The sequence below is a fragment of the Mastigoproctus giganteus genome, chromosome 5 (assembly GCF_048544385.1).
Source record: "Mastigoproctus giganteus isolate SK-2022 chromosome 5, ASM4854438v1, whole genome shotgun sequence".
Taxonomy (NCBI): domain Eukaryota; kingdom Metazoa; phylum Arthropoda; class Arachnida; order Uropygi; family Thelyphonidae; genus Mastigoproctus; species Mastigoproctus giganteus.
The window spans coordinates 111,718,422-111,736,474 of NC_143579.1; the positions used below are offsets into that span (position 1 = coordinate 111,718,422).

At 38.3% G+C, this 18,053-nt stretch overlaps 1 protein-coding gene across 1 annotated transcript in view; it reads left to right on the forward strand.

The window, feature by feature from the left end:
- Positions 1-18,053, forward strand: part of Idua (alpha-L-iduronidase) — a 193,507-nt gene that overhangs the window by 123,163 nt on the left and 52,291 nt on the right. Inside the window, exon 8 of the mRNA XM_090374630.1 lies at positions 2,583-2,661. Coding sequence (XP_090230756.1) covers positions 2,583-2,661 — 79 coding nt within the window. The remainder of the gene's footprint in view (positions 1-2,582; positions 2,662-18,053) is intronic.

The window sequence follows — 18,053 nt, forward strand, 5'->3', positions numbered from 1 at the left end:
AGTTATCTCAGATAATCTTTTAGAAAAGTATTTAAAAATGTGGTTTTAAACCAAATTATTATATGCTCTACACCAGAGACACCATTTGTTAATACCATGTACATTAAATTTACATTCTTTTTTCACATTTTTAGTTCATTTTTACAGCTTTGTTGATCAGAAAGGTGTTTGCTTATGGGCAGTCATAACATAGGGACTACAGCCACTCATCTCAGGTGTTTCTGGATTGACAGGTTATCAAAGCATTACATTCTTCCTTCATCTGCTGGAGTACCTTATAACCTTCCCTGAAGAGATGAGGCATTGGTGGCTGAATTTCCTTCTGCATTTTCTCAGGTATATATTTTTTCATCCATTTGGAGTGGAAACGAAGGTTGTGCGACCTTTATATAGGTGGCACAACCTCTGTTTCCACTCCATTAGGTCATTCCTTTTCAAGGGCGTCTCCGTAGCCAGGTGGGAAGGAGCAGCAGTGCGTAGTACACGCTTCTTGATTAGACCGGGGTTCGAGCCCGTCACCACCAAATACGGAGGATGCGGAAAGGTCAGGGAATGACCACCGCATACCCCGGAGCAATATGGCCTTAGTTGCTAATGCTCCTAAAAACCAAATAACAAACAAACAAACATTCCTTTTCAAAATTCTTTTCAGTTTGTGAGAGTCTAGCCAAGTAAAGGAGACATATTGACTCGCTGCTTTCCCAGAGTTTTTTACTTCTGAATATTCTTTTCCAGTCATTCCAGTCAGTTATGTAATTTATTTAGGATAAAGTTATATCGGAAATGTGATTGCCATCACATTAACATTTTATAGTAATCCTTCTTTCTCCAATAACTGACAGCAAACAGCACGAGTTTCACTATAACACTGTTTTCAATTAAGTTTAAGTCAAAAATTTACTGTACATATTAAAACTCATTAAATAGCCTAGACACGTACTCTACATATGCTGCATTGTTGTAGCCTAGGAATGCATACATATATGCTGCAGTGCCAACTCTATCGTTTCACATGCACATGTGCCAATAGCTTCCCTCAGGCAATCACTAGCAAAGTGCAACAGTGTTCAGTATTCTTAATTCTATCCTGACAAGACAACATGATAGCTTTTCATTTCACAATTTATTTTTTATTCCTTTAAATACAATCAAAAATATATTTGCATCTTGGCTAGAAACCACTGCCAAACAACATGCGTTCTGTTTGGCAGCATGTTTTGCCCCATTTGGCAAATTATTTCACCGGTTTTGAATTACGAATTCAGACAATTGCCAAAGACATTGTGAAGATCGGAAGAGACTTGGGATTTTAAACTTTTTGACACTGCCAATGTAACGTGACTGCATTGACTCACATGCAAATGACTTAGATGATGCAACTCTCCTTGAAATTGAAGAGCAAACTGCATATGAAGAAGAGGAAAACAATTCTGAAGTGGCACCAAAAAAATTTTCAACAGAAGAATTGGAGAAAGTTTTTGGGGGGGGGGGTGACATGGCCTGCAAGGCAATTATGAATGGAGATCCAGATGTTGAACATAGCATCAAGATGCGGCAAATTTTACAAGATGGATTTTGATGTTACAAAAATGCTTCTTTGATGCTCCTTTTTCTCGGCATACAAGTTTTGACTGGTGACAGAACGGTGTTTGCTTATGGGTGCTTATGGGTGCAGTCAAAGTTTTTTAGTGCAATACAAGTTTTTGACTGCACCAGTACAAGTTCTTCTTGCAGTACAAGTTTTTGACTTATACTGCAAGAAAAAGAAGAAAACTTGTACTTGAGAAAAAGAAGAGACAACTTCACCGGACTTTATTATTGAAATACCTAAATAAACAATACAGCTTTTTTCTCATCTCTAATGATGTTACCTTTCATTAATAAAATTTTTGCAATATTTTTAATTTCAAATCCTTTTAATTAGCCAAAGGCAGACTTCTGCACATCTATCCTACAACTGTCTTTCATCGATTTGAATTTATGCCCTATCAACCACAAATTGTTTATAGATTTATTATAATTTGTTTATAGACTATTTCTCTGTTACGCATTCAATTAAAACCCATTATAATTATACCTTAGTCAGCACAGTTTCACATAACACGGAACAGTTTCGGTACCAATTATCAATGCTATGCGAGGTATTGCTGTATGTACTTTTTCCCATCCCATACAGGGCTTTTACAGTTTACTCAGCTGGAATACAATTCGTACACTGATTGTTTTTTCTATGACGAAATCCAAAATTTGTAAGTCTTTTTTTTTTTTTTTTTCTTCCTCATTTATATATTAATTTTCTAGTGATCAGAATTTCAGTGAAAGTTAATTTCAACACCAAAGTCTGAATTTGGAAATGCAATTTACTTTGATAAATATTAGGAAATCGCCCAGCTTTTAAAATTTGAAAATCAGCAGCTATGTTGTAATGACAGTTTATTAATATTGCTTAGAGTGAATAATATTAATAAATTTTAAAGTTCTCTATAGTTCATATTAATTAAAAATAATTATAAAACTGTTGTGAATAATGAATGCCAGGTATTTTTGCCATCATACTCATATATTTTCTTGTTTTAACTCAGTGAAGCTGATCCTTTAGTGGGATGGGAAAAACCAGAACACTGGAGAGGAGATACAACTTATGCAGCACTAGTCGTGAAGGTAAGTTAATAGAGTGTTTGGAATGAAATGCACCTTTTTTCTTTTTTTTTTAAATAGAAATAAAGATACCTGTCTCATACTTCATAAACCTTAGCAATGATTGATTAGCATTACCAAGGGCACATGATGCAAGAAAGCAAGCTTATATAGCATCAGCAAAAAAAAAAAAAAAAAACCCCTTTCTCATTTCACCCATTCCATTCACTCGCTCCAAATGTTTGTCAAGTTCTGCCTTGAATCTGTTTAAGCTATCAACTTCTACAACGACAGATGGAAGTTTGTTACAGCAATCAACCACCCGCTGGCCAAAGGCAAACTTCCACACATCTATCTTACAACTGTCTTTCATCAATTTGAATTTATGACCTCTCAGGCAATTATTCTGAGCAAGACTTTATACACCTCAATCAGATCACCTCGCAGGTGCCTAGTCTCCAGACACTGTAATTTGCAAAACTTAAGCCTCTCTTTGTAAGACACCCCTTTGTTCCATTCACTAATCTTTTTGCCCTTCTCTGTACTCATTTCAACAGCTCTACATCCTTCTTAAAATGAGGCCTCCAGACCTGTATACAGTACTCAAGGTGTGGCCTGACCATTGCCTTATACAAGGGGATAATCACCTCCTTATCCCTGCTTAAAAAATTCCTGTATATCAATGACAAGACACCATTAACTACTCTTGCAGACCATCTACACTGCTCAGAAAAACTTCATATCTGCCTGCACAATTACCCCCAGGTTTTTTTCATTGTCTACCACTGTCAGTGTAGTTGCTGCCGACATGCCATTTGGTGATGTGAACTGGGTACTCTAATCCAGTTTCCTTTAAAACACCATCCCCAAGCAGGGAGGGGAGGGGAGGAGACAGAAACCTGTCTCCTCCCTCCCCTGCCCCCCATACTTTGCCTGGTGGAGCTTGTCTCCACTGACCTCTTTGGGGATGCCTTCTCTATTGTCCCTATTCTTCTATCTATTTTCCCCCCAGTCTTCAGTCTCTCCTTGCTCACTAAACCAACAGAGTACATCCCTTAACAATGCCGCCAAATTCTAATCAATGTCTAATTTCTACCACTTTCATGTAAATCTCTTTCTGCCAAATTCTAGCCCGCCCCCTTTTTTTTAATCTACTGGGTGCCTGACCTGCCTCCTTGTGGCAAGGTGTAGGTAATGGTGGGTCCCAATAGGAGACAACAAACATACTATTTTCCTTCATCTAGCATATAGTCACATCTAAATTTAAAAACATCAAAATTTTGCCAGACCTATTAGGCCTTTTAACACATCTCTCTAGCATTCAACCCCAACCACCAGCGATTTCCTAAAAGCAGTCCCATTAAGCATTAATGTCAAATGCGTGATTTTTTTTTTTTTTTTTTTTAAGTCCTAGCCACTGAAATCCCAGGAAACTAGGTGGCAGGACCTACCAGAGCAACTTGTGATACTGGACACACATGGCGAGGTATGGGCAACGTCATGGGCCTGGCGGCCAATAAGCCGGACAAACAATGAATACAACACATCATATTGCACTTTAAAGTCTCTGGCTTGACATGCGCCTGTGGAGGAATTGAGGACTGGGATCACCTCATGCACGAATGCCCCCTCTACGATGACCTCCGCTGCCAGCTTATCACAAAGCTGACTTATCTACCAAAAGGCAAAGAAAACCACTTACTGGATACTAAGGAAGAGTATCAAGCTCTCACCAACTATGCACAGCAGCTTTTCTTGAGGAGAAGACAACTAATTGCAGCAACATGATAACCCTCTACTAAATGAACCCAGGGACCCTGATGGTACTGGAACCAGGCAGCTAAACTTGACCAGCATTACCATCATTGGTGTGAACTACTATACATTCTCCAAAATGTCATCCACCAAAGATAACTACCAAATAACTACCTTTGAATAGAGACAACCCACAAATTAAGACAATCTAAGAAAGACAAAAGGTTCTTATACTTCTGGACTTGTCTCTCATGGATGTGACCAATAAGACAATCTCCTAGATAAAGACTGACAACGCCACCGGCATGCCATTAGATGTCAACTTCTTTTCTTGGCCAACTAGCATTCCGAACCATGTACCCTAACTTGGTTCACTTTAATACCCCCTCCCCTGGTAGGGAGAGGGAGAGGACGGGTTTCTGTCTCCTCCCCCTCCCTGCTACCCCCTTTTTTTCTCCTGGTGGGGCCAGTCCCCACTGACCTTTCTGGGGTTGCCTTCCCTATCATCCCCATATTTCTATCTGTCCCCCCTTCCTCAGTCTTCACCCCTACTCTAACTAAATATGCATTTTATTCTATTTTATTTTTATTTTATTATAATTATTATTATTATTTTTTTATTTATTTATTTTATTTTTTTATTTATTTATTTTTATTCATTTATTTATTATTTTTTTAAATTTTTTTATTTTATTTTATTTTATTATTATTTTTTTTATTTTTTATTTTTTTTTAGGCCCTTGCCACTGAAATCTTAGGAAATTAGGTGGCAGGGCCTGCCAGAGTAATTACTTCTAATGCGATCCCTCTATGCCTGACCTGCCTCCTCGGGGTTAAGTGTGGGCAACGGGGGGTCCCACTAGGGGCCCAACGGCTAAAAGGTCAGAGGAACAACACAACATGACACTACACAACATAAACATGTACCTTACACTTTTTAAAATCTCTGGCCTTCACAGTGTTCTGTGTTTCACAAACAGAGTACACAACACGGAGATGGGGGAAACCCCTTGGGCCGTTAGACAATGAACACTTTACACTTTACACTTGTACTGTCCTCGATACAGCAAACACATGCGGAGATAGGAGAAATCCCAGGTGCCGTCTGACATGAACATACCTCATATCTCATGTCAGTGTAGTACCACATAGTTGATACATTACTCTGGGGTTACTGCTTCCCATATGCAGTACTTTATATTTGTCAATGTTAAATTTCAGTTGCCATCTGTTCAAGTTTTCTAGATCCTGTTGCAGCAGCATACTGTCATTAGTGTCATTAACAACCCTGCCGATCTTCGTATCATCTGCAAACTTGGACATTAAGCCTGATATACCATTGTCAGTATCATTAATGAATACAGAAAACAACAATGGACCCAACACTGAATCCTGGGAGACTCCACAAAGAGCAGTGTCCATTGATTACCACTCTGTCTTCTCCCACTCAACCATCCCTTTATCCATAGCACATTTTTCTCTCTAGGCAAATTGCTGCAACAGTATCAAAAGACTTTCTAAAATCCAAATATATGATATCAAAATTGTTCTTTGCATCCAGTTCCTTTGTGACTACATCATAGTATACAATCAAATTGGTCTGATAAGACTTCCCCTTAACAAACCCATGCTGAGTCCGAGCTAAAACTGAAGTCTTGTCTAGATGATCCTGCAATGCTTCCTTAACCAGTGCCTCCATTAATTTCCCAGGTACAGAAGTTAAACTAACAGGTCTGTAATTACCTGTCTCCCCCTTTCATCCTCCTTTGTGGGTTGGGGTCACATTTGCACATTTCCAGTCCATGGGTACCTTCGCTGAGTCCAAGGAAGCTCTCATAATTATGGCTAAGGGTTTGCTTACTTCCTTTGTGCCTCCTTTAATATAACTGGATAGATTCCATCCACCCCAGGTGCCTTTCTTATGTTTATCTTCAACAATTTCTCCTCCACTTTACTCTCAGTTATTACAAGATTATCTAGCTTAATACCAGAGTTTAATACACCTCTGGCATTCCCCTCTCTGAATAACTCCTCATGTGTGAATGTAGATGCAAAATATTCATTTAGTTTGGTAACCACCTGAGCAGGATCATCAACAGTTGAACCATTGATATCAAGTGGACCAATCTGATTCATCCCCTTCCTTCTAGAGTTTACATAAGTAAAGAACTCTTTGCTGTTTTTCTTTGCCTCCTTTGTCAAAAATTTCTCGTAATATGCCTTTCCTGTTTAACCTTTTTTGTGACTTGGTTACAGACCAGCTTATATCTATCATAGGCTTCTGTGTCACCTGTTAATTTATATGTATCCCATGAATTTTTATTCTCTGTCACATGTCTAATTAGTTCATCTGACATCCATTTAGGCCTAAATCTTGAACAATATTCCTTAGTTGGTATGAAAATTCTAGTAGCTTCCAAGATTATTTCTTTGAATGCTTCCCATTTTGAATTTGCTGTTGGTAACATCAATTGATCCCACCATATAGAATTTAAATACTGTCTCAGACCACCATAGTCACCTTTACGAAAGCAAAAACCCATCCCTTTACCCCTGATGTGTTACAAAGGTAAGGGTTTTTGATTACCCTTCAATTTGATTACCTTCTGATTACCTCTTTGAGTAAATCCCACTTCAGCACACTGTGATTACTGCCACCTAGTGGTTCCTTTATCTGCAGATTCTTAATGCATGAAGAATCACTACTGATAATCAGATCAAGAGCATTACTCCCTCTAGTTGCCTCCCGAACATGCTGCTGTAGAAAACAATCATCCAATAAATCCACAAAAGCCTTGCTAGTGTGTGAGTCACCACCCCACAAATTGCAGTCAATCTCTGGGAAATTAAAATCCCACATTATAAGACACTCTGATTTATTGGCCCACTCTATTTCTCTGCACAATTGCTCTTATACTCATTAGATTCATTAGGCCTATAACACACACCTACTCATTTTTTCTTTCCCAGTGCTTATGTTACACCAAACAGACACAACATTGCATTGTCCACCAACATCAATTGGATGCACTTCCTTAGATTTTGTGTTTCTTAACTAACAGCATAACTCCTCCTCCCTTCCTGTCCTGATTGTCCTTTCTGTACACATTGTACTCTCCAAATTTCAATTCTGCACTGCTTATGTCTGTGTGACAGCACGTCTCTGATGTCCCAAAAATATCTGCCTTTGATGTCTTGACTAGCACTTCAAGCTCATCAAATTTATTAACTATACTCCTAGCATTGGTGTACATGTAAGTATACATGCACCTGTTTCTACTCTCAGTTGCCCTAACACAGCCCATGTATTTACTTGTTCCACTATGACTTCCAGCAGTCCTGGAAATCCTCATTGCCTTGCTTTCCAGGCTGCTGCTGAATTGTATTTCAATAGAAGCAATGCAGGAATTACTTTCACCTCTGCCAGTGGCTACTCTTAATCTATTAGTCCATGTATCCCCAAAGCATTATTTGAGATCTACTAGTGGGTCTTGAACACTGAATATTTATTCAGGTTTAAATGTTGTCGTTTTTTTCTTATAATTTTATCTTCATTGTTTATACAACCTGTGTACAATGAAGATAAAAAGATGTAAACAGATTTTCATAAATAAATTTTGAATCACATATTTGTAGTTGAACTTGAATTTTTTATTCTTTGATTAGCATGTTTTGCTGATAATAGCTGGCATTAGTTATGAAAACAAAAGTGAAATTAGAATGCAAAGCATAAATGATATGGCTGCTGGATTTTTGACATTTTAACAATGCAAACCAGTTTTCAACTGGTACTGGAAATCTGAGAATGAGTGTGGAGTTCAAAGATATTGGAGATCTGAATTTGCAAACCACTATCATGATGAACGATTACAAGAATTGTAATAAATTTTAAATATATGGTAATGTGCAAGAATTTTGCAAGTAAATATTTGGAAGAACCTGCTCATCAGCTTGCAAGGAAACTTCTGATGTGATGTTCTATTGATTTGCGTGATTACTATAAAAATCTGTAAGATAGGTTGCTTGTAAGACTAATCAGCAGAGCAAGTGTGCACTGCATTCTCAAAAGGGTTAAGTAGAAATCTTGTGTTTCAAGGTTACTGCACAATATGAATAAAGATGACCAAGTTGAATTTGTGAATGATTTAAAGCAAAGATGGATGAGGATGCACTATTTTTCGAAAGGGTTGGGTGTTTTTTTTTTTTTGTCACAAGGCAACATTTAAGCTCAGGGTTCAGTGACCTGGCATAATTCCACATACTGTTCCATTGATAATCCAAACATTTGGTAGAGAAGGCAGTGAATTTACCAAGAGTTAATCTGGTGTAGTGTTTCACTCAGAGGAATCAGTGGACCACATTTTCTTGAAGAGACAGTTACAGTGATATCTATCTCCACATGCTGAATGTATCCATTTTGCCCCACCATTAATTATCTGTAAGCAGATGAAGTGGTTTATTACTAACAGAAAGAGGACCATCCCCCTCCCTCATGTTATCAACATGATGTCAGAGCCTATCTTGATGATCATTTCAGACGAGTAGATAAGCCTATAAAGAAGTATCCTGTTTTTATCAGATTTAACTGCCATGTAGGCCAATAGACAACCAGCCACATTTCAATGATTAATAAATTAAATTAAACAAGCATATGTATCCCAACAGTTACATTGAGGAACTTCTGTCATTCACTGCTGTAAACAACAATGTAAAGAATGACTAGATGCAAATGGGGGACAATTTGAACATCTGCACTATTTTAATTGCACACATACAACCTCCCTACTTATCTGCCCACCTGCTTTATATCACATGATATGGACACAGAGTAAAAAAATATGTGGAGGTCACGTGAGCTGTTACTGAAGGAGTGCTCTATTTTTTGAAAAGGGGAGGTGTACCTAATAAAATATCCACGTATTGTATCTCAGCTTAAAGACATTCCTTAGTCAGTATATAACTGTTGTTATTCTTTTAAGTTTTACATGTTGTGTATGTGGCCACAGTATGTTTTTTGGAAGAATTTTTGCATTGTTAATAGTGAAATCCATATGCATTTGAATATGTGGCATCAAACTGGAAGATTTCAAGATAAACAGTTTTTTTTGTGTGAAGAGAAGATTCACATTGAATATATGTGGCAAGCAGTAATTTTAAATAGAGTTCTACTCCATATAGTAAGCACAGCAAATATACTGTGAATTTTTTTTAACACATGGAGTTTGAGTTTTGAGAACGACAGTTTGGAGTTTTGAGAACGAGAGTATCCTGTGCGGATGTAGCTTTTTGCCGCTCCTAGAACAGAGAAGTTTCTTCTGATTTATTTTCTGTTTTATTAGCTTAAATTGGCATATTAACTTATTTTCTAGAGTAGCTTTATATTCCTATTTACGATACTTGTTTAAAGTAACTTAGATAGAGATTTTGTATGTATTACTTAGTATCGGTAAGGGTATCAAATCCACGTGTTGATCGTTCGTAAATTGCCGCCATTGTAACGCGATACAAAATATCTGGAAATAGATAGCATAAGCTTAATATAGTATAGTACATAATATTGTCAATTAATCAGTAAAATCTATTAATCTTGTTGAACTGCATTGTCAATTAAGTTGTACTTTTAACTATACATATAACGACTTAGGTTACGTAACATAAATAATTAGAAAAATAAATAATTAATACTTAACTTGATACGGAAGTTATACAAAGGGATTTCGTAGATAACACTCGATACTGAAACATAAATATAGCGTTGTAATTGTGTTGGGATACAAGTTTAGGGTTTTAATTTTGTACTGAAATTGAAATTTTATTGAAATTAAATCGAAATCATGACTAAAACCAGAGCAGCAAAGCAAAAGGCTCAAGCTAATGGGAGTGCTGTGGCTCAGAGGAGAACTGAGGGGGGCAGTTGCCCTCTGAATCACAGCCTTTTAAAATTCACTACTTACTTGATGTTTGTGGAGCAGTCGGGTATGAGACATGATACTGCCATGGGGGATGTCTTTGTTTGTGCGCGATGCAAGGAGTGTAAGGAAATCAGGCGAAAACTCAGCATTGTTATGGGCCTATATGAGAGCTTGAAGGACAGGGTGGATGCCCTCGAAGAATTAAAAGTGAGGGCCCCATCGAGCTCTCAGCTGCCCACACCAATGGCAGAGCTTGCACTTGGTCATCACGCAACACAACAGCAGTCCCCAAGGCAGAATGCGCTGGTCCCAAAGGAACTAGTAGTTGTTGGTGACTCTATTGTCAGGGAAACGGGAAACATGCTTTGTAAAAAGGATAGGTGAAACAGGACCAGGGTATGTCTGCCAGGGGCAAAGGTTGATGACGTTGTAGAGCGGATATCATCTTTTAAGGACACAAAAGGTGATATAGTTATACACTTTGGCACTAATGATATCAAGAGTAGAAGACCAGCAGAATTACTTAACAAGTACAGGTCACTGTTGAAAAAAAGCCGTGAATTAGGGTTGAATTTGAAAGTGTCTGCATTTCTGCCCAGACACGATAGGAAGGGAGTATATTATGAGAGTCCTGTCGATCAATTCGGCCCTGGAAAGATTTTGCAGAGCTCAAGGGGTAGAATTTTTTTCAGCCTGGACTGTACTTGTTAACAGGAGAGACTGCTTCTACAGGGATGGGATACACTTAAATAGAAAGGGTGCAAGAATGTTTGCTATTGAGGCAGTGTTAGGTGGGTCAGAAAACTGCTAGATTGGGGGATACAAGGACTAATAGATTAACAGTAACCACTGGCAGAAGTCAAAGTGATTCTTGCACTGCTTCTATTGGAATGAGCAGCAGCCTGGAAAATAAGATGCAGGATATTTCAGAGACTGCTGGGAATCATTGGGGTACAAGTAAACACATGGGTTGTGTAAGGGTAGCTAAGAAAAAGAACAGGTGCATGTATACTTGCGTGTACACCAATGCTAGAAGTTTAGTAAATAAATTTGATGAATTTGAGGTATTGCTCAAAACATCAAAGGCAGATATTGTTGTGATTTCAGAGACGTGGTGTCACACAGATATAAGGAATGCAGAACTGGAATTTGGGGAGTACAATGTCTACAGAAAGGATAGGAAGGGAGGAGGGGTTATGCTATTAGTTAAGAAATACATAAAATCCAAGGAAGTGAAGCCAGTCGACATCGCTGACAGTGCAGTGTCGAGTCAGTTTGGTGTGACATAAGCATTGGGAGATCAAAAAATTGAGAGTAGGAGTGTGCTATAGGCCTAATGACTCTGATGAGTATAATAAGAAACTGTACAGGGAAATAGAGTGGGCCAGTAAATCAGAGAGTCTTATAATGGGGGATTTTAATTTCCCAGATATTGACTGGAATTTGGGGGCTGGTCACTCACACACTAGCAAGGCTTTTGTGGATTTATTGGATGATTGTTTTCTACATCAGCATGTTCGGGAGGCAACTAGAGGGAGTAATACTCTTGATTTGATTATTAGTAGTGATTCTTCATGCATTAAGAATCTGCAGATAAATGAACCACTAGGTGGCAGTGATCACAGTGTGCTGAAGTGGAATTTACTCAAAGAGGTAACTACCATTAGGGGTAAAGGGAAGGGTTATTGCTTTCGTAAAGGCGACTACGATGAACTGAGACAGTATTTAAATTCTATACAGTGGGACCAACTGATGATGTTACCAACAACAAATTCAAAATGGGAAGCATTCAAAGAACTTATCTTGGAAACTACTAGGTTTTACATACCAACTAAGAAATACTGTTCAAGGTTTAGGCCTAAATGGATGTCAGATGAACTAATGAGGCATATGGCAGAGAACAAACATGCATGGGATACATACAAATTAACACGACACAGAAGCCTATGATAGATACAAGTTGATCTGTAACCAAGTTACCAAGGAGGTTAGGCAGGCGAAGGCAGATTACGAGAAATCTTTGGCAAGGGATGCAAAGAAAAACAGCATAGAGTTCTTTACTTATGTAAACTCTAGTAGGAAGGGGATGAATCAGATTGGTCCACTTGATATCGATAGGTCAACTGTTGATGATCCTGCTCAGGTAGCTAACAAACTAAATGGATATTTTGCATCAACATTCACACATGAGAAGTTATTCAGCGAGGGGAAGGCCAGAGGTGTATTCAACTCTGGCAGTAAGCTAGAGAATCTTGTAATCTCTGAGAGTAAAGTGGAGGAGAAATTGTTGAAGATAAAAACAAGAAAGGCACCTGGGGTGGATGGGATCTATCCAGTTATATTAAAGGAGGCAGTAAAGGAAGTAAGCAAACCCTTAGCCATAATTATGAGAGCTTCCTTGGACTCAGGGGAGGTATCCATGGACTGGAGATGTGTGAATGTGACCCCAATTCACAAAGGAGGGTCAAAGGCTGACACAAGTAATTATAGACCTGTGAGTTTAACTTCTGTTCCCGGAAAATTAATGGAGGCAGTGGTTAAAGAAGCACTGCAGGATCATCTAGACAAGACTCAGTTATAGCTAGGACACAGCATGGTTTTGTTAAGGGGAAGTCTTGCCTGACCAATTTGATTGGATACTAGGATGCAGTCACAAAAGAACTGGATGCAGGGAATAACTTTGATATTATATACTTGGATCTTAGAAAGGCTTTTGATACTGTTGCACATGGAAGACTGCTGCACAAATTGGAGCAGTGCAGCATTGGAGGCAAATTGCTGCTATGGATAAAGGGGTGGTTAAGGGGGAGAAGACAGAGAGTGGTAATCAATGGACACTGCTCAGCGTGGACTAATGTTATTAGTGGAGTCCCTCAGGGTTCAGTATTGGGTTCATTAATTGTTTTCTGTATTTATAAATGATATTGATGATGGTATATCAAGCTTAATCTCCAAGTTTGCAGTCGATACGAAGGTCGGCAGGGTTGTCAAGGACACTACTGACACTATGCTGCTCCAACATGATCTGGAAAGGTTGAGCAGATGGGCTGAGAGGTGGAAAATGCAGTTTAACATTTACAAATGTAAAGTACTACATATGGGAAACAGCAACCCCAGAGCAACGTATCAACTCTGTGGTACTACACTGACAGTGGTAGAGAATGAAAAGGACCTGGGGGTGGTTGTGCAGGCAGATATGAAGTTCTCTGAGCAGTGCAGATGGGCTGCAAGAGTAGCTCATGGTGTATTGTCAATGATATACAGGAATTTTTCTAGCAGTGATAGGGAGGTGATTATTGCCTATTGTATAAGGCAATGGTCAGGCCGCACCTTGAGTACTGTATACAGGTCTGGAGGCCTCATTTCAAGAAGGATATAGAGCTGCTGGAACGAGCACAGAGAAGGGCAACAAGATTAGTAAATGGAACAAAGGGTTGCTCTTACGAAGAAAGGCTCAAGTTTTGCAAATTACAGTGTCTGGAGACTAGGCACCGACGAGGTGATCTGATAGAGGTATATAAAGCCTTGAATGGTTTTGAGCATGCTCAATGCTGATGGGATTCTGCCTTTTGCTCAGAATAATCACCTGAGAGGGCATAAATTCAAATTGAGGAAAGATGTAGGATAGGTGTGCGGAAATTTGCCTTTAGCCAGCGGGCAGTTGGTTGGTGGAACAGACTTCCATCCCTTGTCATGGAAGTTGATAGCCTAAATAAGTTTAAGGCTCAGCTGGACAGGTATTCAGAACGAACAGAGGGGTGAAGTGGAAGTGGTTATTTTTTTTTTTTATTTATTTATTTATTTATTTTATTATTTATTTTTTTTTTTGGCTGATGCTGCATAAGCTTGCTTTCTTGCATCAAATGCCTCTACTAATGCTAATGCTAATATTGCAGTAAGAAATTCAGGCATTTATGTTCAAATTAATGTAATGTATCGTGTCTTTTTTTTTTTTTTTTTTTTTATGAAAACCCCAAACACGAGAGGTATTAGAACCTATAATACTTGGTACCGTGCATGGGTGGAGATTGAGAATATGAAAGAAGATATTTGTTGACATTAGACTTGAACTTCTGTAGACTGTAATTTTCAGGAAATACGTATGAAGGAAGGTTTTTCCAGAAAATGGCAGTTGAATGAATAAACGAGGAAGATGAAAAGTTCTGTGAGTTTGAAGTTGGACAGTAAATGGATGTTGTCTTGTGGTGGCACATGTTGGGACTGTTTTGAAAGAGAGAGCGGGAAATATAGAAGCCAATTCAGAAGAACAGCACCCATGAAAGTATCTGTAGAAAAGGCATGCAACAGAAACAGTACATCTATGAGATAGAGAGCAGAGAGACTCTGTTAGAAATGAGTCATTAATTAACCGAACTGGAATCTAGAAGCCTGAAAGAGGTTTTGGGGGCACTGCCCTAGATGTGGGAAGAATATTCCATGGCAGAGCAGATTTGCGATTTGGACAGAGTGAACAGCTGTTTGGAAGAAAAGTAACGCTGACAGCGAAAGAGAAAACCAAGTTTTTTAGATGGAGGAAGCAATATTTGTAATGTGCTTGTGTCAAAAGTTATTAGAAGTCAGGGTAATCCCCAAAAGAGATATATCTTGACTAGAAATCGGAGTGTCACTAAAGATAAGCATAGAAGCAGAAGAATCCTTTTTTGCTTGATATAAGACAGGACTGAGTTTAAGAAGGATTGAAATCATTGAAAGCAGATATTCAAGAAGTTGAAGCTTCAAAGCTTCTGAAACTGGAAAGTAGAATGCAATGTGTTATCATCAGTAAAACTGTGGATAGGATTTCCAGTCAATGGAAGAAGGCCATTAATATAAAAGAGGAAAAGCATGGGGGAAAGAACTGAACCTTGGGGTACACCAGCATTAGTGGAGGCACCTCCGTAGCTCGGTGGGCAGGAGCAGCAGTGCATAGCACACGCTTCTTGATTAGACCGAGGTTCGAGCCCGTGACCACCAAATACGGAGGATGCGGAAAGGTCAGGGAATGACCACTACATATCCCCGGAGCAATATGGCCTTAGTTTCTAATGCTCCTAAAACCCAAATAACAACAAAAAATAACAACAGCATTAGTGGAGAAGTTAGAAAACAGAGAGCCATCTACCATCACCCTCAATGAGCGGTCAGAGAGAAAACTGGATAACCAATTACAAAAAACAGCTGGCAAACCATATGGTGGAAGCTTGTTTAGAAGACCTTTATGCCAAACAAGATCGATAGCCTTTGATATGTCAAGAACAACTGCTTGTGTTTCACCGAACTTTTCCATTGAATTTGTCCATAAATGGGTAACATAAGCCAGAATATCACCAGTGGTTTGGCATCAGCCGAATACATACTGGCGATCGTTGATCGGACGGAAGGTTTCTAGATAGTTTGAGTTGGCAGTTAATTGATTTCTCCATTACTTTAGAAGACTAGAAGTAATTGCAATGGGACGATAATTGGATGGGAGGGATTTATCACCCTTTATAGGAACTGGCTGGATATGAGCAAATTTCTAAGCAGAAGGAAAAACATCTTTGGAATAAGAAAGTGAAAAAAAGCAGCAAAGAACAGGAGTAAGTTCAGGAGTGCAGGTTTTTGAGAACAAGTGGAGAAATACCATCAGGACCTGGAGCTTTCTTAGCATCAAGATTCGTCAAAATCCATCTGACATCCTTTTGACAGAAGACCACAGGAGGCATTGAATGGAGCATGCTGGGAATGGTGGGAAGTGTTTTACCGAGATTATTAATACATGAGTTGGAAGAAAAATGGTGTGCTAGCAGGTCAGCTTTATCCTTGGCTGAAGTGACAATGGAACCATCTGGTTTTGACAGAGGTGAGTACAGAGATGGGCAAAGGTTGCAGCCAATAGTTTTGGCAAGAGACCAGAATGCTTGGTTACCATTAGGGCAGGAAGCAAGTTCTCTACTCTTAGCCTGTTCAAAATCCAGTTTGAACTGATTAATAACTGCTTTACAATTGTTGCGAGCTCTGGTTTAGGTAGAAAATGAAACTGAAGAATTGGAAGCAAGCCAGTTACGATATGCAACGTCCTTCTCTTGAATAGCCTTAGCAGATTTAATGGAAAACCAAGGTTTAGATGAAGGATGAGATTTTAAGGTGGAGTGTGGAGTAAAGGATTCCATTCCTACAAGAATAATTTCACTGACACAATCTGAGCAAACATTTACATCAGAAGTTTTGAAACAGTAATCTGACCAAGGAAAAGAAGAAATGAAATCTTGTAGGTCATCCCATTTTTCATTCTTGTAATGCTGAACAACATGAGTTTGGAAATAGCCATGAGATAAAGGCTCCATTGGAGAAGAGACAATCACCAAGTTGTGATCTGATGTGCCTAAAGGACCACTCACTTCGACCATGTACTTAAAAGGATTATTTGTGAGAAAAATATCAAGCGTGTTGGCTGTATGATTAGGATCACCTGAATCTTGCTGAATAATCTGGTTTTATTACCTTACCTTGAATGTAGTCATTATTACTGTCAGACAACACAAATAACCTAGCATCAATTCAAAGATCGGCACCTCCGTAGCCAGGTGGGAAGGAGCAGCAGTGCGTAGCACACGCTTCTTGATTAGACCGGGGTTCGAGCCCGTCACCACCAAATACGGAGGATGCGGAAAGGTCAGGGAATGACCCCCGCATATCCCGGAGCAATATGGCCTTAGTTGCTAATGCTCCTAAAATCCAAATACCAAACCAATTCAAAGATCATGGAATGTGACCTAGGAAAAAGAGGAGGCAAGTTGTTTCAGTTTGATCAGTCTGTAGTTAAAGTTAAAATAAAGTGGAAAAGCCTTGCAATACAAGAAGTTAATGCTATTCATGAAAAGACTTGTCTTTTTTTTGTGACTACTGTTTGTCTAGTTCACATAGAAAGAAGGTATATTAAATATCTTTCAGTCAGATATTAATTTAAAGAAATTTGTACACTTTGCTACAGTCAATTTTCAATCATGAGGATTTTTATGCTACCACTGAAGATTAACACACTCTACTTGAGTTCAGTCTTCATGGGGAACAGAATGATTTCCATAATTAAAAATCAGATGCAGTGAAGTTTACAGATTTATTTGATTTCAGCTTCTGCATTGAATTATCTCTCCTGTAATCTTATAGTAATATCAAATGTTGATTTTTTTTTTTTTTTTTTTTTTTTCAGAAAAATTTTGGATAAAAAAATTAATAATAATTGTATTAAATAATGCCATTGCTAATTAAATTTTTTTATAAACAGGAGATTTGCTCCAAAAACTAAACATTATATGCCTTTTTCTGAAATTAACTTTCATGTGTAAATATTGCTTTATAAAACAAGCCAGTAGATTGCTTCGTTCCCCTCTGACCTGTGTCACACAAACCTGAATTATACATTTTTATATTTTAATTTTTTTAGTGGGGGAAACCCCCACACCCCCTTCTAATAATCAAAAAAATGTACAAAAATTGTATTATATTATTTTAGATATTATTTTATTATCTAAAACCAAATTAATAACAAAACCATCATTTATATATTTGATTATAAACAACATTTCTTGTCCAACTTTTTTGTTTTTTATTGTTTTTTGATTTGTTTCTCATTAATACAAAGATATTTTTAACTGCCTTCACTCTACTTAATGCAACGTACAATTGTCCATGTGAACATCATTAGCATTAGTAGAGGCATATGATGCAAGAAAGCAAGCTTATGCAGCATCAGCCAAAAAAAAAAAA